At 36.4% G+C, this 20636-nt stretch overlaps 1 protein-coding gene across 6 annotated transcripts in view; it reads left to right on the forward strand.

Annotated features, from left to right (window-relative positions):
• The first annotated feature begins 263 nt into the window (after window positions 1–263).
• Window positions 264–20636, forward strand: part of mink1 (misshapen-like kinase 1) — a 45714-nt gene continuing 25341 nt past the window's right edge. For 2 of the 6 annotated variants that reach the window (XM_058774854.1, XM_058774857.1), the window contains exons 1-11: window positions 265–1614; window positions 6626–6691; window positions 9271–9453; window positions 9682–9792; window positions 11841–11931; window positions 12368–12498; window positions 13291–13345; window positions 14490–14568; window positions 15999–16174; window positions 16812–16881; window positions 17925–18135. In XM_058774854.1, coding sequence (XP_058630837.1) covers window positions 1558–1614; window positions 6626–6691; window positions 9271–9453; window positions 9682–9792; window positions 11841–11931; window positions 12368–12498; window positions 13291–13345; window positions 14490–14568; window positions 15999–16174; window positions 16812–16881; window positions 17925–18135 — 1230 coding nt within the window. In that variant the 5' untranslated portion in view covers window positions 265–1557. Of the gene's footprint in view, window positions 1615–5349; window positions 5423–6625; window positions 6692–9270; window positions 9454–9681; window positions 9793–11840; window positions 11932–12367; window positions 12499–13290; window positions 13346–14489; window positions 14569–15998; window positions 16175–16811; window positions 16882–17924; window positions 18136–20636 lie in introns of those variants that run through there. The other 4 variants (XM_058774858.1, XM_058774859.1, XM_058774853.1 and 1 more) reach the window with 3 other exon arrangements.

Raw genomic sequence — 20636 nt, forward strand, 5'->3', positions numbered from 1 at the left:
CAAAATATCTTATTTTGTTACTTATTTCTACAGTAGAAAGAAAGTAATAGATGCAATGAGGTGAGAAAATGATGAAAGAATGTTAATTTTAATAAACATACTAAATTATATCTTAATAAATTAGTGCTAAAGAGGTGTAGGCTTAGGTAAGGTAAACGGGAAGTACTTAAATAACTTATTATAAAAGGTAAGCTTACTACGTGGACAGTAGAAGTCAGCTGAAAGTATCCAAAATTATAGGGGGGAGGGGAACGTGTGATGTTGCAATAGTTAGGGAGTTTTTACTCCGGTTCCACCTGTCTCCATTGTAACTAGCTTATTAAGGTAGTTTGTCCCTGTTGCAGCACCGTAGCACTTCAACACTCCAGGAAGACGGGAGTGAGGAGGGAGGGGAAAAAGGAAAAAAAGAAAAGAAACGGAAAGTGGCTGGAAAACAGTGTTGTGTATTCTCGCAGAGGAGGGACGTCACAGACAGCAGAAGTAGGATCAGGATCATACCAAGACAGGAGAGAGAAGTTCAGTCTGACACATCAAAACATACAGCGTTATAAGCAAAAGGACAGAGTTGTTTCCCGAGGCGACTCGTTAGGGAATATCTGAATAATAATAAATATTATGTATGCATCGTGACCAGTCGTTGCCATAAAGGGTCCGGGCTGAAAACAAGGGACTGTTTATGGTTTTCCGTTCTTCCCCCTCTCTTTCTCTCCAACAAATCGGCGGAGGTTTTGCGCACAACCGGGAGGTGCCGCTGACTGACGGCAGGAGGGAATGAAAGTTTGCCAGGCGGACGGAATATTATTCGACGTAAACACTTCTTATTTTTGACACCAGGACTGCGCATTTCAATCCTGTACACATTGCAGAGACTTTTAAAAACTGTGGACATTGACTGAGCCGAGCAGTGACATCGAAATCCACACAGAAATCCCGTTTAAGGCGTGTGCGTGGGTTGCGCCGTAACATGACGGCAGAGGCAGATTGACGCGGATATCACGAGCGCCGCTGTTTAGGAGCTCGGCTTCTGATTTATCGCGAAGTTCTGCCTCTTGATTTACCTATTTTGTGATTTATACGGCTCGTGTATATATTAATCTACTGTTTGTGGCAGAGGTAGGCTTGGCTTAACTTACGCAGTGCTGCCAAAATGAGTGTAGAGACGGAGCGCAGTGTGCCACATCTGACTCAAGCTCATGTAAATGTTGTCATGCAATCTTCAGGATTATAGGCTCAACCTCAGCCTTTATCATCGATAAATGCTCGCTAGGCATTTCTCGGTCGTCTCCGGCTAACGTTCGCCTGAAGAACCGGATCAGTTGGCCTTAAAGAACCTTTTGTTCTCCAGTAAAGAAAAAACAAACATTTTATGGTCAGAAATCCTGCAGCTGTTGTCGGTTAAACTGGTCGCGGCGGGGATGAGCCAAATGTTTCTCCAGGGACCTCACAAGTTTTTCTGAACTGTCCCTTGAAATAAACATTGTGGTAAAATAATAGCGCAGTCGTAGCTGCACTTTTGGAGTACCTATTTTTTAATTTTCCTTCAGAAATCTTGTAAAAATGTCAGAAAACGCACCTACGCGGAGTCTGGACGACATCGACCTGGCCGCCCTGCGGGTGAGTTACCGTTCACCTGCCTGCACCTGCCAGAGGCCTTCACACCCAAACAAATCATAACAGCCTGATCAGTGCCATTATTATGGGCTATGAGGGATAGTGTAAACACATCAGCGAGCTTTTAAGTAATAATCTTAAAGGTTTACTAGCTCGTGATTGATTATGCTCTGTGAGCAGTTAAATCTTGGGCCTGTATTGTGTAATCTAATAATCCAGGCCTGAAGTGTTTATGTATTTCTGTATGTATGTAAATCTAGCTTTCTCTGTCCCTCACACGCACAGTTGTGGTTTGGGAGGGCCTACCTTACAAATAAGTGTTGACACTGAATAGGCTTGCTTTGTAATCTTAGAATAGCTCTCTTGTTGTATGGGGAATACCCTGCAAAACATTAGTGTAGCTTTTTATTTAGGCCATCACTCGTTTTGTGTTTACATACAATACAAATGTGATACAATGATTCAGTGGACTGTTAGTTTTTTTTTATGGCTTCTAATTTTATTTATTGGACAAAAACTCAACATTCCCTGCAGGCCAGATGCTGGAAAGTCTTGGTTAATGGATATATCAGATATTTTTACAGCAAAGATTGAGTCAGTTTTGGGAAGGGAGAAAATTAGTTGCCCAGTTAGTATGCAGACGTGGGCAGATTATCATCTTGACATTAATCCAGACTTCATGGCAAGAAGATGATAATCCTTTACCAAAGTCTGTTTTAGCAAGGAAACCTGCCTAGTATGTTTTAGCAACAATGAATCTCTTACTTCATACACCACTGTTCAAAAGTTTGGGGACAGATTTTTAAAATGTTTTTTTAAATGTCACTAAGGATGGATTTATTTGATTTAAAAAAAAAAAACCAGTAATATATTCAAAAATTTTATTACAAAAATAAAATTGTGTGTTTGTGGAGACCATGATAAATCTTTTGCAGGATTATGATAAATAGAAAGTTCAAAAAGAACAGCATTTATTTTAAATAAAATATTATAAATGTGTACTGTCACATTGGATCAATTTAATGCATCTCATAATAACAAGTATTCATTTATTTCTTAAAAAAAAAATTATATAATATAAAATATAGCATATGTTGTATACCAGAATAGTTCATGTGAGAGCAGAAGGCTAATCTAGTCATCTAGCTTAGTGGCATGTTAGCAGGTGGCTAATCCAGTGTCTTTGGGCTAATTACGCTCACTAATTAGGTGATTTCCTGCATATAGATAAGGAAACCTATCTGCCATTCATAAAGGTTAAAACATTCACTGTCATTCAAAACATTAAACGTCTGGTGTTAAATTGATATTTGTGAAAATTATATTTACTTCTATATTTTCATTTTTCATTTAAATTTTTTGTTAATTTTGTTATGTGGTTTTATTTTTATTCATTTTTTAGACATTGCTATTTAGGTTTAAATGATTTTAATTTCTGTTATAGTTTGTTTAATTTCTTTCCAGTTAGTAGTTTACCATAAACTTATGGCACTTACCTGTCATCTAGCCTCATTCGAAATCGTCTTCCTTTCATATGACAGATTTCTCTCTGATGATGTATGCCAGATTCTCCAGTCATTTAATTAGTTGCCAAGGCAACATTTCCAGTTTTTCATCTAATATTCATATTTTTTACGTTCCAGCTTTATTTCAATGCACAAAAGCATTTTTAATAGTTTTAGTAAACGATAATAACCCTGGTAGTTTAACTGTGGCTTAGGAATACCAAGGTATGCATGATCCTTCCTAAACGACTGATTTGAGCCTTGTGGACTGGAAGTAAACGGTATAGGACCCAGTCCATCCCTCTTTTGACACTTAAGCAGTTAACCGTGTTAGTGGGGTTGTGAATAAGCCATAAACGTTAGAGCTCCGGCCGTAACTTTCCTTCTGTCTTGTGTGTTGGTACAGTGAGTTCCTGGGCACGGCTCTCCAGGGTGTGATGCATCTGATATTGCCCCTAGAGAGAGAGAAAGAGCACGATGATTCACTTGAGCTCATTGTTTGATAGCTGTCCTATATAACACCCACATACCACGTCTCTCACACGCTGTTATAGACACACATTTAGACTATCACAAGAGGTCTGCCTTACATGTGGCTCTCTAGCCAGAATTGCACACGATCGAGGTGGTTTGTAGTTTCGTTGTATTGTTTTTAAACTTGAGAACAACCTGCTCTCCAGTTCACCTGTGGTCATCTCAGTTTACATTCTTGTAAGGATCACTTTTAAATAACATTAGACTTGCCAGAGCATCAAACTTGGCATAGAAGTAGGTAAAGTTATTTGCTAGTTCCTGAATTTTGTAAAATCGTATTTAAATGTGTCTCTTACATAATCAAAACAGCAGCCATTTGATGGTTGGGTTGCTTATGTAAATGAGACATAAATGCTAATGACATCATAACAGAAACTAAAATATTAACTAGTAATGATCTAAGCTATTGGGTAAACACAAAGTAATGAATATGCATGACTAGAAAAATCTGACAAATTTAACAACCTCGTCAGTGGCTGATGAATATAAAACCAGCTGTCGAATAGAGCAGCTGAAGAACACTTGTGCATAAAGCCAGATGTTTGCTGTACACTGGCAAGGAGCAAATCTTTCTTGATGTTTATTGGTGTCTACATTCATGAGGTTGTAGGTTAGTGATGTAACTTGATCTAGTAATGCTTAAATATTGATAACCGTATACTGGATCTGATGGGCATTACTTTAGTGCCTAATGGCTTTATCCCTGGTCAGATAGCTGCATGCTGTTCAGAATATTTCCTCAACTGTTATCATTTTCCAACCTTAAATTGGTCTATGAGGGTATTTTATGTAGCAGATAGTAAAGTAGTCTAGCTGTGTTAACTTAGTCGCACATCCATGAAGGAACTAATACAGTTGCATAATCAAAAAATGAAGTTGGATGGTTTATCACACATGACGTACATTGTAATGTTGTCATGTGTAATGTATGGTAATAATGCAAGCATAATTTCCTGTGCTTTGAAAGGAATAATCCTTAAAACACATTGAAGAGAATGATCATGACATACAAACATATGTAAGTGAATAAGATTTATATGAGCTCACCTTGTCAAACATTCCAGTCACTTTACTATTTGCCAGTTACAGTTTGTATTCAAATGGGTTTTTTAGACTAATTTGATTTGACATTTCTGTATGTTTCATATGGGTTTTTCAGCAAACACTGACACATTTTCAATCGCTATGCTGCAGTTTATGTTCTGTCCTGCCATTGATCGCACTTTTTTACGGACTGACTCATATTTATCTTGTATTTTTCATTTTAAATTCTGTCGTTTAGCAATCTTTGAAAAGCCAGAGGCAACCTTTTCACCAACCTTCCTTCCCGCTGTCGTTCCTTTCTCAATTTGTACTCCTTTATTCTCCAGGGAAAGCCTTATCTGTTTATCATCTTATTCATTTCACTGCTTGTGTATCATCTCTCTTTCTCCCTGAGACAGATGCTCTCTAGAGTATAGACTAATTTCCTTTGATGATCTTTGTGAACTCAGCTTTAATAATATAGGGCATTAAAATATATATATGTTGGATATGACATGTTATTTTGTTTTATAAACTGTCTTGTTTTTTTTTAATCCTATTTGTGTTTGTTCTCATTTCCATTCGGCCTCTTACTGATGTTTCACATAAGAGCGTGTTGCTCGCTTACAGCTCGCCACTCCAGATCTCTTTGAGAGAGAAAGAGAGGAAGACATAAAAAGAGAGATGAAGAGAGTGAGAGGAAAAAAACATTGCAGTCGTTGGAGGCAGATGAGAGCGAGATGATCGTGGTGTGTATATGTGTGTGAGAGCTAGGAAGAACGTTAGCTTTGTCCACCCACAGAGCTGTACCGAGGCCATATTGAATCACACTGTGTGTGTGTGTGTGTGTATGTGCTGTGCTGGCTGTTTTTAACCCTCTACTCATTCTAGTTTTTGGCTGCGCTCCCCAGCTGAAGCCGCACATAAGAGGTACATAAAGCTGCTAGAGAGTTTCATAATGGTTCTTAATACACAACAACACTGCATAAATTCCCTTTTTAAACCCTGGGGTTTGTTAAAACATGACGCTTTGTCTTCTTCTCAATGGCTGAGCAGGTAATGGTTCTGTCATTGCCATCCTGAGCCAGCAGGGAGCCATTTGTGTAAGAGAGAAAAATAATCTCCAAAATAAGCTTGATTGAAGATATGAAATATTTCTTTTCTTGATCATTGTGCACTTCAAATGATGTAGTTTCCGTATATTTCACTGAGAAAGTACAGAGAGTGAAGTTCTGACTGATAAAACCCAGTGCAAATTCCATCTACACTCCATCTATTTCATGTCTTGCAGCATTCTGAATTGTCCGAACACAATTTATTCGTTCTCAGGCATTGCCACAAGGGAAAAATAACTAATATTAGCAGCATAATGTATTTTGTATTCTTTTTTTTCCAGCTCAAAAAAGTCTAGGTTTTATTTTATCTTTTACCTTAAAATATTTATTCATTTCATCGCTCATACCTGACCTCTTTCTTTCAGTTGACTTCAAGCTCTTGTTCAAATCACTGTCCTGCATTTTATTTTATTTTTCAGTAATCCTTTTCACTTGGATGTGTGTCACAATAGGAAAATAAATGATCTGTCACCACTTCATCACGACTTTATTGAATGATTCTGATTCCTCTTAAATATTCCAGTTACCTAATGGAACTTGAACAGTTCTATTAATATATTTAAAGAATAAATATTTGGAAAAATACATTCAACTTTTATTTAAGAAGTTTTAATGGCACAGACTTTTGAAGGTAACTCTACCTTCTCCTTGTTATTGCCAGACCAATGCAATAAGTACACATCGCATTCTTGCATAAAATATGTTTCTGGTCTAAGCCTCAAAGGTTTTTTTGGCATTAGACAGAACTATTGCAGAATAAATCCAAATCATCTTCACTTTGGAGGATTTGCATGATTGAATGATTTTACCATTCTAAAAATGGTCTTTCTCTTCCAGGACCCAGCAGGGATCTTCGAGCTGGTGGAGGTTGTGGGCAACGGCACCTACGGACAAGTGTACAAGGTGAGACAGAGATGCAGGGCAAGAGGAAGAGCGACAGTAGTGTTTTATTAGGAGTAAATGTTATCCTATTGTTACTCCGCAATAATAGATGGCTCCTCAAATTGTAAATAAAACTCCCATTTATGCTCTTAGAAGAATCGAGTTAGGAGCCATGTGTGTTTGAAAGTGAGAGCAATGAAGGGTTCAGTGGGAGATGGATTAGAGATGCTGCTGCTGGTACATGAGTAACAGGACAGAAGTGGTTTAAAGCAGTTGTGTGCATGTGTACGTGAGGGCATGTGTGAGAATGTCATTGCACACTCAGCGTGGTGCAATAACACAGTGTAACTCAGATCACTGCAGCTGTGCTCAGACCTGTCAATACTCGCGTTGAGATAAAGACTCCTGGATGAGGGGAGGAAGGTGACAGAGAAAAAGTGAATGAAGAACAGCCTGAATGCAGACGATTTTCACTGTTTAAAGCTGAATTGTGTCATTTCCTCACCACTAGTGTAACCAAACAGAATTGGAAACATAATGCTGCATTCAACCAGATTTCCCCAAAACTCTCCTCATTTCATATTGGGCAGTTAAACAGATAGTCCTGCCCCAAGCTCACTTCACTGGTTGAACCATTGGTTGATTTATTTTTTATTTTTTGATAAATCATTCTACAAATGACTTGCATATAGTCTGCATATTAAGCTGGGAATGGTATCTTAACATAGAAAAATACATGCTTTTAAGAAACCATGTGACATGTAGTGTGTAATAAGTCTTTATTCTTACAGGCTCATGTAGTGATTTTAACCCTACAGACCTCTGTAATTATTGCAATGTATGACATGAGCCTTCTTTAAAAAGTGTGTAGGGTGTAATTTATACTTCAGGCTGTATTGTTTGGAAAATGTGTCGTTTGAGGCTATAGTTTATGTACTGTGTATAATGAGTGTGTACTGTAGGTGATAAAGGTTGTGGTTTATGAGTAGTTTATGGATAGTAGTGAGATAGTGAAGTAGTCTATCCAACTTAGATTTAGTGTTGTTTTAAATATGTAGTTTATAGACAGTGTATACAATGTATCTACCTGTGGCATTTTGCTATGTTTTCACTACAGCAGTTTTGTGTGGTTAACTAATATACTGTTATATATATATATATATATATGTATGTGTGTGTGTGTGTGTAATATAACATTATTTGATAATTAATTCAGTCAAAAAAAAGGAAATTTTTTGGAAGTAGTGGTTTTGCATAGTAGGGTCTATGAGATATCTTAATATTTTTTGTTCGCTAAGTCAATAGCTGTGTCCGAAACCGCTCCCTGTCCACTATATAGTGCACTATGTCGGGTGTCAGCCATTTTGTAGTGCTGTCCGAATCCTGAGTGAACAACTTCATTCCCTACATTCGTTCACTACTTTTTACCCACAATGCATTCTGATTTCGAGTGTACAACCGATGTACACTCGCTGAAGCACTATTTCCCACAATCCAATGCGGAAAACCGACGAGCTGTTAGAGAGAGCGGGAGCGAGCGAGTTTGAATGAGAGATGCCCTTTAATTTACAAAAATTATAAATTTGGTGGATTTTAAAAAATGTTCGTTGGTAGTGTATTCATTCTGATGTCAAATTAACAGTCGCCTGAGGGCGCTCTACGGCCATTGTCATCATAAACAATAAATACATAAAATTATTAATATGTGCTAATGTGACTTTATTTTTGTTGACAATATTTTAATAGTATTTAATGATTATGACCATATTACAGAACAAATTAATATACCATCAATGAAACCACAAAGCTGATTACAATAGTCATTTTAAGTGTTATTGCTATTAATATTATTTTCTAAAATGAGGTACATATAAAAGTACATCTAAGATGTTTTTGCAACAGCCAAGTCTCACGCGCAGTGTACACGTCACCGTCCGAATCCGTTCACTTCATTTCGTTCACTACTTTCTAATATAGTGCACTCAACTGCCTTACACTATATAGGGATTAGTGAATGAGTGAACGAGTGAGTGATTTCGGACACAGCTAATGTTTATTTGACAAAAAAAATACAGTAATCTTTTGAAATCTCTCTCTCTATATATCTATCTATCTATCTATCTGTCAAAAAACTTTTTTTTCTTAAATTTCTGTTTTATATTTGAATATATGTTAGTGATCACACAATCCTTTGGAAATCAAAACATGATTTGATTTGGTTTTCAAGAAACATTACTATTATTATTATTATTATTATTGAAAACAGTTGCTACTTAACATTTTTGTTAAACTTACTGAAATTTTTTTTTTTTCTTTGATTAGTAGAAACTGTATGTAATCTTTACTGTCACTTTGGATCAATTTAATGCCTTCTTGCAAAATAGAAGTATTAATTGGGGGAAAAAATCATACCCCCCCTCCCCCATCTTGTGAACTGCAGTGGATATTCATAGATTTTCTTAATACTTTTAAGCCTTACTGCTTCATATTATCCTAAATTAAGTATGCCATAAAGTACGCTAATTGTGGTGTATTAACAAATTAAGTGTGTAAATGATTAATTTCTATGCCACTTGCTATTGAAATTATTTCTGTCTCAGGGTCGTCATGTTAAGACGGGTCAGCTGGCAGCCATAAAGGTCATGGATGTGACTGAGGAAGAGGAGGAGGAAATCAAAGCTGAGATTAACATGCTGAAGAAGTACAGTCACCATAGGAACATCGCCACCTACTATGGAGCCTTCGTGAAGAAGAGTCCACCCGGACATGATGACCAGCTCTGGGTCTGTGCTTCCTCAAACCTGATCACCACCATACCCTATGATTTCTGACCTGCTAGAAAGTCCTGCATCAAGACAGTGATAAATTATAGCTGCGCTTTGTCATTAGTGGAAATGGTTTAGCATGAAAATTTTACATTTTTAGGTCATGGACCTTGTTGGTCTGGGGAAAAAATAGCTTGTATCAAGTTGCAGTTTGATATATGTAAATTTTTGTTTGTTTTTGTTTAGTTGGTGATGGAGTTTTGTGGTGCCGGCTCAGTAACAGACTTGGTGAAGAACACAAAGGGCAACTCCCTGAAAGAAGACTGGATTGCTTACATCTGCAGAGAAATACTGAGAGTAAGACTAATGAATTTACCATGAAATAAAAATGGACAATTCTTTTTTTTTTTTTTGCTGTGTTTATTATAAATTCATATTCCCTCATAATCTTAAATCAAAAACAATAAAGTCCCCTAATGACATCTCTCTGTTGACATGCTCTGGTGCAAGTGGGGGACAATAATCCTTCCCCTCAGCAACCTGTATATGTCACAAGATAGAAGAGAAGACGGGCTGCACGATTTGGGATTTAAACATTTTAAATCCCAAATCGTACAGCCCGTCTTCTCTTCTATTTTTATAGGATTTTTTTAGGGTTTTTACAACAAAACTCCTGTACACTTCTATACACTGGAAAAAAAAGGATTATCATGTTTACTCAAATTCCTTTAGAGAGAAGTATTATTTTTCTTATGTATGCTCAAAATAGGATTGAGTGTGCCTTACTGAGTGCTAAACGCATGAAATGTCTGTTTCAATCATACTGTAAGCCAGAGGGTGCCCTTGTGCGGAAACTTCAAATATGCATCACAGAAGTAATAGAACTCATGACATTCCAGGAAATCACTAATATGGACAGTGGTATCCAGCTGTGGCCAAGTGGTACTCACTGCAGAGTCAAATGACTTACATTTACATTTAGTCATTTAGCAGACGCTTTTATCCAAAGCGACTTACAAATGAGGACAATAGAAGCAATCAAAACCAACAAAAGAGCAACAACATGCAAGTGTTATGACAAGGCTTGGTTAGCCTAACGCAGTACACGTAGCAAGGTTTTTTATTTATTTATTTTTTTAAAAGAAAATGAGTAGATAGAATATAGAAAAAAAATAAACATAGTGTTTTTTTTTTTTAAAGAAACAAGTAGATAGTTTAGATGACAAGTAGATGTGTTTTTTTTTTTTTTATTATTAAATAAGAAGAAGAAAGCTAGATAAAATAGAATTAGAATAGAGAATACTAGAGTTAGAGGGTCAAATAGAAATGTGTTTTTAGCCGTTTCTTGAAGATGGCTAAGGATTCAGCTGCTCTGATTGAGCTGGGCAGGTCATTCCACCAGATAGGAACAGTTAATGAAAAAGTCTGTGAAAGTGATTTTGTGCCTCTTTGGGATGGCACAGTAATGCGTCGTTCACTTGCAGAACACAAGCTTCTAGAGGGCACATAAGTCTGAAGTAATGAATTTAGGTAAAGGGGTGCAGAGCTAGTGGTGGTTTTGTAGGCAAACATTAATGCCTTGAACTTTATGCGAGCAGCTATTGGTAGCCAGTGCAATTTGATGAACAGAGGTGTGACGTGCATTCTTTTCGGCTCATTAAAGATTAATCTTGCAGATTCTTCCAGCTACTCCTCTCTGGACATCTAATGGCGTGGAGCTAGCTTCACTCATTGGGCACAAATTACATTTGCTGTTCACCCTAGACGTCTAACGAGCGGGAGCTCCACGTAAGCTAAACCCGTTTGCTCTGCAGTGAGCAGCTTCTCGCTATCGCTGTGACTTAATAAAAAGTATATAGAAACGCTTGAACTGATTAGTTCAAGTTAGTAACCAATGTTATATTTACTGCCTCATTCTGTGATAAGAAACCACATCAGATCAGAAAATGAACTTGATTGGTGTCGTGGAGTAAAATCATTTTATTAAATGTTCTCTTTTGTTTGACAACCGTTTTATAAACGTTTCTTATTAAGATAGGGAGGATGTTTGGTGTGTGTTGCTTTTTCAGATGCACATTATAAGCAGCTCAAACTCGCAGTGCATACATGAGCAGTATTTAATATTTTATTTAAAGTATTTAATGTGCATATATTTATTTAATTAAAAATCACAGCCTTTACGATTCAATAATCGCATCAAGCCAAAACGCGATTACAATTTGATTTCGATTAATCGTTCAGCCCTACAAGACGGATCACAATTTGTTTCATGCCAGCTCTAACAATATTCATTACATATCTGACGCATGACACTTAACTGCAGCCTTACTTGAGTTAATCTTTTAGTTTCATGTAATTGCATATAATGTCGCACAGCCAGTAAACACTGTCTCTCTTCTCCTCAGGGTCTGTCTCACCTCCATGCTCATAAAGTCATCCACAGAGACATCAAGGGACAGAATGTACTGCTTACAGAGAACGCAGAGGTTAAACTCGGTGAGTGAGATATTTGCTTGTCACACTAAGAAAAACAGAGTCTCTCATAAACTTTGTTTTTGATTCAGGGCTGTCTGATGTGGTGATATTTGATTTGCGTAGCTCTGTTTTGTGTGCTTGAGTGTGTGTGTGTGTGTTGTCTAGCCCATATCCTGTCTGATTAGAGAACATCATCTTTTAGCAACTAGAGCAAAGCACCGAAGCTCATTAATATAGGCCTGACACCATGACAAAAATATCTTCACACACCACAACCTGAGGGAGAGTGTGGTGGAAGTTGAAGAGTGTGCCTGCATGTATGAGAGGGAGGGAATTAGCATAGATGAATATAAACATTTGGGCTGCGCAACAGGTTTCATAAGATTGTTTATAAGCACAAAGTGTCCTGTAATATTACAGAGTCTGATTGCTTCTTCTTTTCTCACTCTCTCTGTAGTGGACTTTGGGGTGAGCGCACAGCTGGATCGTACAGTCGGCAGAAGAAACACTTTCATTGGCACACCGTACTGGATGGCCCCAGAAGTCATTGCCTGTGATGAGAATCCCGACTCCACCTATGATTATAGGGTAAAATGAGCTTCTCACTGTTGATGTACACCACTGCTCAACAGTTTGGGGTTGGTCAGATTTTTCGAAAGAAGTCAAAATTTTTGAACGGTTGTGTACACCTGTGTGTGGGTCAATAAGCATGGTCAATTTTAATATAATGTATATTAAATTACAATCTGTTTATCAGGTCTAGAATTAGCTGCATCCTCTCATGGTGGCTGTTACTGTATGTTGAGATCACACAAAGCCCTGTTATCAGGTTCTGAGACCAATACTGATGCCTCTATTATTGACAATATATATCAAATATATAAATTTAACATTATATAAAGCCATTACCATTGGATTTCTTTTCATAAATACCAATAAATGTTCAAACACCAGCTTTTTACCATAAAACCATAAAAATCGCCATAAAAACCTTTTATATGTGATATTTAGCTTGGTCATTATTTAGTGAAGTGATACTCAATGCAACACCTTTTTTTCTTTTTTTTCTTTGGTTGGTTTGAATGTGTGCTGTCATTTGGTTTCAATGAGTACAGAAGAGGAAATGGTTCTTCTATATTACTATTTAGTGGAAACATTCTTTTGTTTTCCACTTTTAAGCTCATGATATGCATTAATGTTAATGCAAAATAAACAAATGTTTAATTTTATTCACTTTTTTTTTTTTTTAAACTGGATCTTTATTTTTATTTGATACAAAATTGCAATTCCTCTATTGATTGCGTGTGTTTGTGTGTTTATTTACTTATTTTTATATCACATCAGTTGTACAATAGCATATATCTTTTTGTTTCATAACAGAGTGATATCTGGTCTCTGGGAATCACCGCTATAGAGATGGCTGAAGGAGCACCTCGTAAGTACACTGTTTGTGTTTACTGATGCAACCTCACATTACAGTGTGGATCCAGGCCTTATTATGAACAAGAACATATACCTTATGTATATACTTTATATCAGTCCCTTGTACTGGCTGCATTACACTAACATTGAAGTCACCATTACAGCTCCTGCTTTTAAATTAATAATCAAAAAAGGATCAAAATAATCAAAATCAACTGTTATTGCTTTTATCATACTGTTCACATACTTTGGTCCGAAATACAAACGGAGTGATACTGTAAGCAGTGAAAGCTCTGCTTTTTAGACAACCAGAAATGAAGGCCCATTTACACCAAGAGCTATATCTACATCAGTAACTTTTAATTAAAACTATATTAATGTTGAAAGTAATGGATGATAACTTTTCAGGTTGTCAACTTTTTTTATTATCCAACTCCTCACAAAGCACATACATGGCTTATGAGGTAAAAGTTCTGTTTATTTATAAGTGCACAGTTGTCGTCTACCATTTTAAATGCTCAAGCTCTTTAAAGTCCAATGGGTTCTGATTGGCTGTTATTGTTTTTCTCACATACTGGCTGGAAAAAAAAAATTCAGAAAGTGATTCCAATGGTATATAAGAAAATTTAAATAAATTACTTTAAGCATTGTTTTACAAAGCAGGCAAAAAAACAAACAATAATACTAAACCTCTCTCTTCCCCATTCCTTTTATGCCAGTTAAACAAAAGGCATAATAATAAAAAAAAAATATATATATATATTAAAAAGTAAAAAAATAAATAAATCAGTACCTAGTAGATTACCTAGATGTAAATCATCAATTTAAACACAATTTCTTGTGATTATTTCACACTCCTGAAAAAGAAGATCAGAGGTGGTGGTCGATCTGTGCTCCATTGTCATAACTTATGCAGCACGACACTTAGTCAGGTTTTCTCTCTCTCTCACTCACACTCTCTCACACACACACACACACACACACACACAGACACAGAGTCACCCGCTCACACGGACAGCGTGTAGCAGCGACCCAGTCACTGCTCTACTTGCGTTCATGAATTGTTGTCACCTCTTGAGTCAGTTACTCTGATAATTGGACACATGGGTGAAAGAGTCTTTTATCAGCGTGTTTGATTGCTCTGCTCTTTCCTTCAGCATTGTGTGACATGCATCCCATGCGAGCTTTGTTCCTTATCCCACGGAACCCTCCTCCTAAACTGAAGTCCAAGAAATGGTGAGGACACACTGTCTCAGCTGTTATTTTAAGATCAAGCTATATTTTCCTTCTTCCTTCCCTCCCTTTTTCCCCTTGTCTATATATACATGCACTGCATACTTATGATCGCTGCAATCCATATAGCGTTTCTTCTCATATGTGGATTCCTTGTTTAATAATGTTTCTCAGACAGGAGTTACAGTGTTTGCTCTTACACCCACCTACATCTCCACACATTTAGAGTGCTTTTGTATGACACACAATGCTTTCTCTTTCTTCCTTCATTTCATCAGTTTTTTTCTGTTGGCTGGTTGTAGTTGTCATATATTGGCATGCTGTGATTTAGTTTTTGGGTTGGAGTTATTTTAGTTCTTCTGGTCAGAGCCCTGCCCTTGAACAGCTGGCTATAAGAAGTAGAGATGGAGCATATGTTGGGCTGGGATTTAAAGACAGCCATGTTTTAGTTTACGGCATTGTGTCTTATTAACCTTGTTACTTCCTGACTGTTTAAAACAGCCAATTTCTTATACTTATTTTTCCTGTTTTCTGTTTGTTTTTGTTTGAGTTCATTTTTTTTCTTTAAACCAGAAAAACTCCTCAATGATTATATAACTTTCAATATTTTCACATTTTAAAGTGTTTCTTACTGTGTCAGGAAGAAATCTAATGTACACTGCTTAAAAGTAGATTTTTATATAAAAACAAATATACTTTTAATTCAGCAAGGAGTGCATTAAATTGAAAGTGACAGTAACAATTATAATGTTACACTATTTCTATTTCAAATAAATATTGTTCTTTTGAACAGTTTTCAAAAATGTTAACCAACAACTGTTTTTAACATTGATAATAAAGAGATGTCTCAAACACAAAACCATCATATGTGACACTGAAGACTGGAGTAATGGCTGTTGAAAATTCATCTTCGCCAACACACATTCAAATATAAAACCATTATTTTAAATTGTAATAATATTTCACATTATTACGGTTTAAGAACATAAGAGACTTCTTTCAAAAGCATCAAAAAAAATCCCCAAACACAAATGGTGTATTCATTTTGTCATTAAATGTGTTTAACTCACTGCAGGTTCCAAGAATGTCACAACTTATTAGCCTATTTTTAACAGCATTTCATCTGTGTTAGCCAGCTGACTTTACCTTTGTGATTAGGGACCTAGAAATCAGTAGAATTCGTAGCAACAAGTATTTCATATGTAACAGAAAACCCTGTGTTTTCATGGCATAAAAAGAAATTTACTTTGTCTACGAGTGATGTAGTGTCAATGCAGCTGTACCACCAACTGGCCTGAAAAGCTTTCGCACTGGCCTGAGGCCTGTAGGGTATTCCCTATTGCCCAGTACAACAGCATTCCATAATCGGGGTTTCTTGAATTTATTTTTCTGCTAATACATTAATTTCTTGCATGTTTTACTGTCTCTTTCAGGTCTAAGAAGTTTATTGACTTCATCGAGGGCTGTCTTGTGAAGTCGTATCCGAGTCGTCCATCCACAGAGCAGCTGCTGAAGCACTCGTTTATCAGAGACCAGCCCACTGAGAGACAAGTCCGCATCCAGCTCAAAGATCACATCGACCGCACACGCAAGAAACGCGGTGAAAAAGGTATGTGTATGTGTGTTGTTGCATGTCTTAACAAATGATTATAGACAAGAACAGTAGAGCTTTTTCTAAGTGTTTAATTAATCCAGTTTTTGAATTAGTTTTGTTTTAAGAGTCAGGATAGATGCAGGGGCTCCTCTGGGACTATAGATTAGTATGTATCCATCCATTCGCACACCAGAGCTCTGTGGTGGAACAGAATGTTTAATGAAGTTTGTTTACTTGCCTTTGTACAGTGAGGCCACTAAAACTCCCATCCAATCAGAGCTCATCTTTGACTTGGACCGCAAAAGTGGTGCTTGTACATAACTCGCGTAGCTTAGAGTAAGTCGTGAGATCTGTGGTCAGTAGTGTAATCAAATAGCACAGTTGGGCTTGAATTATGTTTCTTTTTGGATATGAAGAACAAGGAACAGCTAAAAATCGAAGCATCCAGCCAGCAGCCTTCAGCAGTGTTATTAGAGCGCATACAGTATCAGTTAAGGAAGAGTGCAGATGATTTAGACTCTAAAAGTGCTGCAGTCTGCATAAACTGTGTTTAGCCATATTATATTAATGCCTAAAGCCTTTTTGTTATTTTCCTGCCCTCCTCTCCCTCGCTCTGTCTCTCTCTTTCTCATTTTGTCTTGATTCCTCTCAGAGGAGACCGAGTATGAGTACAGCGGTAGTGATGAAGAAGATGAGAACAGAGGAGATGAGAGAGAATCCAGGTAAACACGGCAGCATCTGTGTTTACACAACCCTACATAGCACTACACAATCCTGCAGAAACTCCCCCAGAAGATTTTAATTGCAATGTTATTGACATTTAGTGTTCACTCACTAACTTTTATGATGTTCTCATATCCCAGTTTAGAGACGGAAACTTTAGGGTCAACTTGACTTAAACTACTTGATAATTCACCTGAAACTTGACTTGTTAGAAAACTTGTTAGAAAAATTAACTATTAGACTTGATTATACTAGGAGATAATTGACTTGCAACTTGACTTAAACTACTGAATAACTGACCTGAGACTTGACTGTTAGAAAATTAACCTGTTAGATAAACTTTGAAACTAGACTTGAACTACTAGATAGATAATTGACCTGAGACGTTACTTAAATTGATCATTTCACTTGAGATTTGATTCAAATTGGCAACTAAATTTGCTTGAAACCTCACTAATAGTTAACTGACTTAAGATAACTTAAACTTGTTGATAACTGTCTTGAGACTTAAACTAGTAGATAACTGACATGAGATTTGACAAACTAGATTTGAGACTTTAATTGAACTAGTACATAACTTAATAGAGACTTTACTTAAATGAAATGATCTTTTGACTAAAAAAACGTATGAGAAAAGATTTGAGACTTGAGTTGGACTTGTCTGTACATGTCTGAATGAGTCAAGAATAGGTAAGCTTTTGTTTGTTTGAGGCGGGACTTTCCTGTCAAAACATGACATCTGCTATTTGGAAGTGATTTGTTATTTTTGTAATTGTGGGTAGAAGTTACTCTTTCACCCTTAATGAATTTGTTTAGGGAACTGTTTTATCTGCATAGACGGTTCCTCCATTAAACCATATTATTCAATCCTTAAACTCATTTGCACATAAGTACATGACACTGATGTACCTGAGAAAGAAATGAACGTGCTGCACAGTCCTTCTTGAAAACCACGGAACTTCGTCTTCACTGCCCAGCCTCTGCTCTGAACTGTGTTTGTATCTGCTAATACTTCTTGAATTCTGTTTATGTCTGTGTGAAGCTCTATTTTGAATGTTCCTGGTGAGTCGACGTTGCGGAGGGATTTCCTGCGGCTGCAGCAGGAGAATAAGGAGCGCTCAGAGGCCTTAAAAAGACAGCAGGCGCAGCTCGCCGCTCAGCGCAGAGACCCCGAGGAGCACAAACGCCAGCTGCTGCATGACCGACAGAAGCGGATAGAGGAGCAGAAAGAACAGAGGCGTCGCTTGGAGGAGGTATGCGTCTTACACATGATCTCTTTTCTAACAGGAAATGACAAGGGAAGAGTGCCAATCATGTAAGGTGTCAATATAAACATACTTGACAAATTTTTTTTGTTGGAAAGATTGTTGTGAAAGTTCATCAGAAATTATGCTCACTTCCTTTCCTTCGTGGAGTGCAAAAATAAATTCTTGGTCAACTCTTTCATTATAATGTAAATGAATAAATGACAAGGACTGTTGATCTCCAAAATGACTTAAATCTAAATCTATTCATCACTCATATGACTTTGGAAGACAAGTTTGAACCACTTTTATAATACTTGTATGGTGTTTGCAACCTTCCAGAAGTGTAAAAGTCCTAGTCTTTATTTGCTTTCATAATGTATGTTCTTGAAAGGTGGTACAGTTTCAGAATGAGGATGAGTAAATAATGGCACAGTTTTCGTTGTTTGCTGATGTAATCATTGAGGAATTTTAAATTGTATCTCCTCTCCTAGAATACTCCATGATGTTTTAAATAAAACATACTTCAGAGACAGTTTTACAGCAGTGTTGGTTTGAACTGCTGAACATTTTTCTCTTATCTAGAGCTGCACTCTGTTCATTAGAATGAACAGAGGAAAGTATTTGCGGAATTTTGTGACATGCATATAGGTATATTTTAGAGAGACGAGCAAGTTAAATGAGTGAGAACTACTGTGCAAAGTCAAACTTTTAATTGAATTAGTTTGAGCGGTCATTGTCACTGAATGTCTGTAAAAGGACACAATGGCTGATTAGCACTGCATTAGCTGAGTGAGACACGGGGTGATGAGTAGGTCACAACACAAAGGAGTGTGTGTATTTGTTATGTACTAAGCATCATGAGCCATTATATTCATGTCTGCTTTTATACTCTAAGAGAGATTCTCAAAGTCAAGCCCCTTACGGCTAAGCTAATTAAATCAAGTCCATGTGGGATCAAGACATGTTTGCTGGGGGCTACAGAATACAGCACAAAATTAACTATATATAGTAGGGTACACAAATCTGAGACCACATTGAAAATATGAGAGAGAAATATTTTGGGCTAAAATAAATATTTTCGGTACCACTTTGTATTAAGTGGCCTTAACTACTATGTACTTGCATCAAAAAATAAGTACAATAAGTACTTATTGTGTTCCTATTGTATTGCAAAGCACATCCTGCTATTGAGGTGGGATACGGGTAAGGTTAGGGACAGGTTTGGTGGTATGGGTAGGTTTAAGGTTGGGTTAAGGTGTAAGGGATGGGTCAACAGTGTAACTATAAATGTAATTACAGAAGTTAATTACAGATGGAATTACATGCATGTATTTTTAAAATATAAGTACAATGTAAAAACATGTATGTACTCGAAGTGCATTGTATCAAATTATTAATTTAAATTTAAGTACATTAGTAGTTAAGGCCACTTAATACAAAGTGGGACCATATTTTCATTTAATAATACATTACCACTAAAAAATGTTTTTTTGGGGTGTGTAATAATACTTTTATTTATTTGTATATATGTTATTATATTATATTTATAATACTTTTATTGGCCCCACTTTATATTAGGTGGCCTTAACTACTGTGTACTTGCATTTTAAATTAATAATTTGAAACAATGCACTTATTGTGTACATGCATGTTTTCACATTGTACTTATATTTTTAAAAATACCTATATGTAATTCCATCTGTAATTCCATTTATAATTACACTGTTGACCCATCCCTTACACCTTAAACCACCCTTAAACAATACAATATGACCACAATAAGTACATTGTACTTATTTTATATAAGTACATAGTAGTTAAGGCCACTTAATATAAAGTGTGACCCTTTTATTATATTAAATGCTGTTGTTTTTTTTTGTTTTTAAACTTTCTATTAAAAGAATTCTTAAACGTGTCCAAAAAACATTAAGCAGCACAAGTGCTTTCAACATCGATAATAAGAAATGTTTCTCGAGCATCAAATCACCACATTAGAATTACATTTCTGCAGGATTATGTGACACTGAAGACTGGAATAATGGTTTCTGAAAATTCAGCTTTGATATCACAAGAATACATTTTGAAATCTATTCAAGCATTTTCAATTGCAATAATCTTTCACATTATTACCGTTTTGACTTTTTCCGAAAATATTTAATAATCTTACATACTCCAAACTTTTAAACGGTAATGAAGAATAATAATAATAATACTTAGTATGTTTGTGTCATTGATAATGTGACTCTTTGTACAGATAGCCAGATGATCTTCCATTGAAGCACATTGAATCTTCTTTGGACTTTTTCAAATAATGTTTGGAGAACATGATCATCAAGATTTACACAAACATGAGGAGTTAATTGTTATTCTAATTATATAATTTGTAATTTAAACGCATGTATTATTAAATAACTTTCCACCAGTGGTCTCAGACTTTGTGTTGGGAATGCTAGAATTTAGGTTTGTTGTCCAAAGTTAAATGCTGTGTAGGCCATTTACAGGGTGCC

This window comes from Onychostoma macrolepis, chromosome 05, assembly GCF_012432095.1.
Source record: "Onychostoma macrolepis isolate SWU-2019 chromosome 05, ASM1243209v1, whole genome shotgun sequence".
NCBI lineage: Eukaryota > Metazoa > Chordata > Actinopteri > Cypriniformes > Cyprinidae > Onychostoma > Onychostoma macrolepis.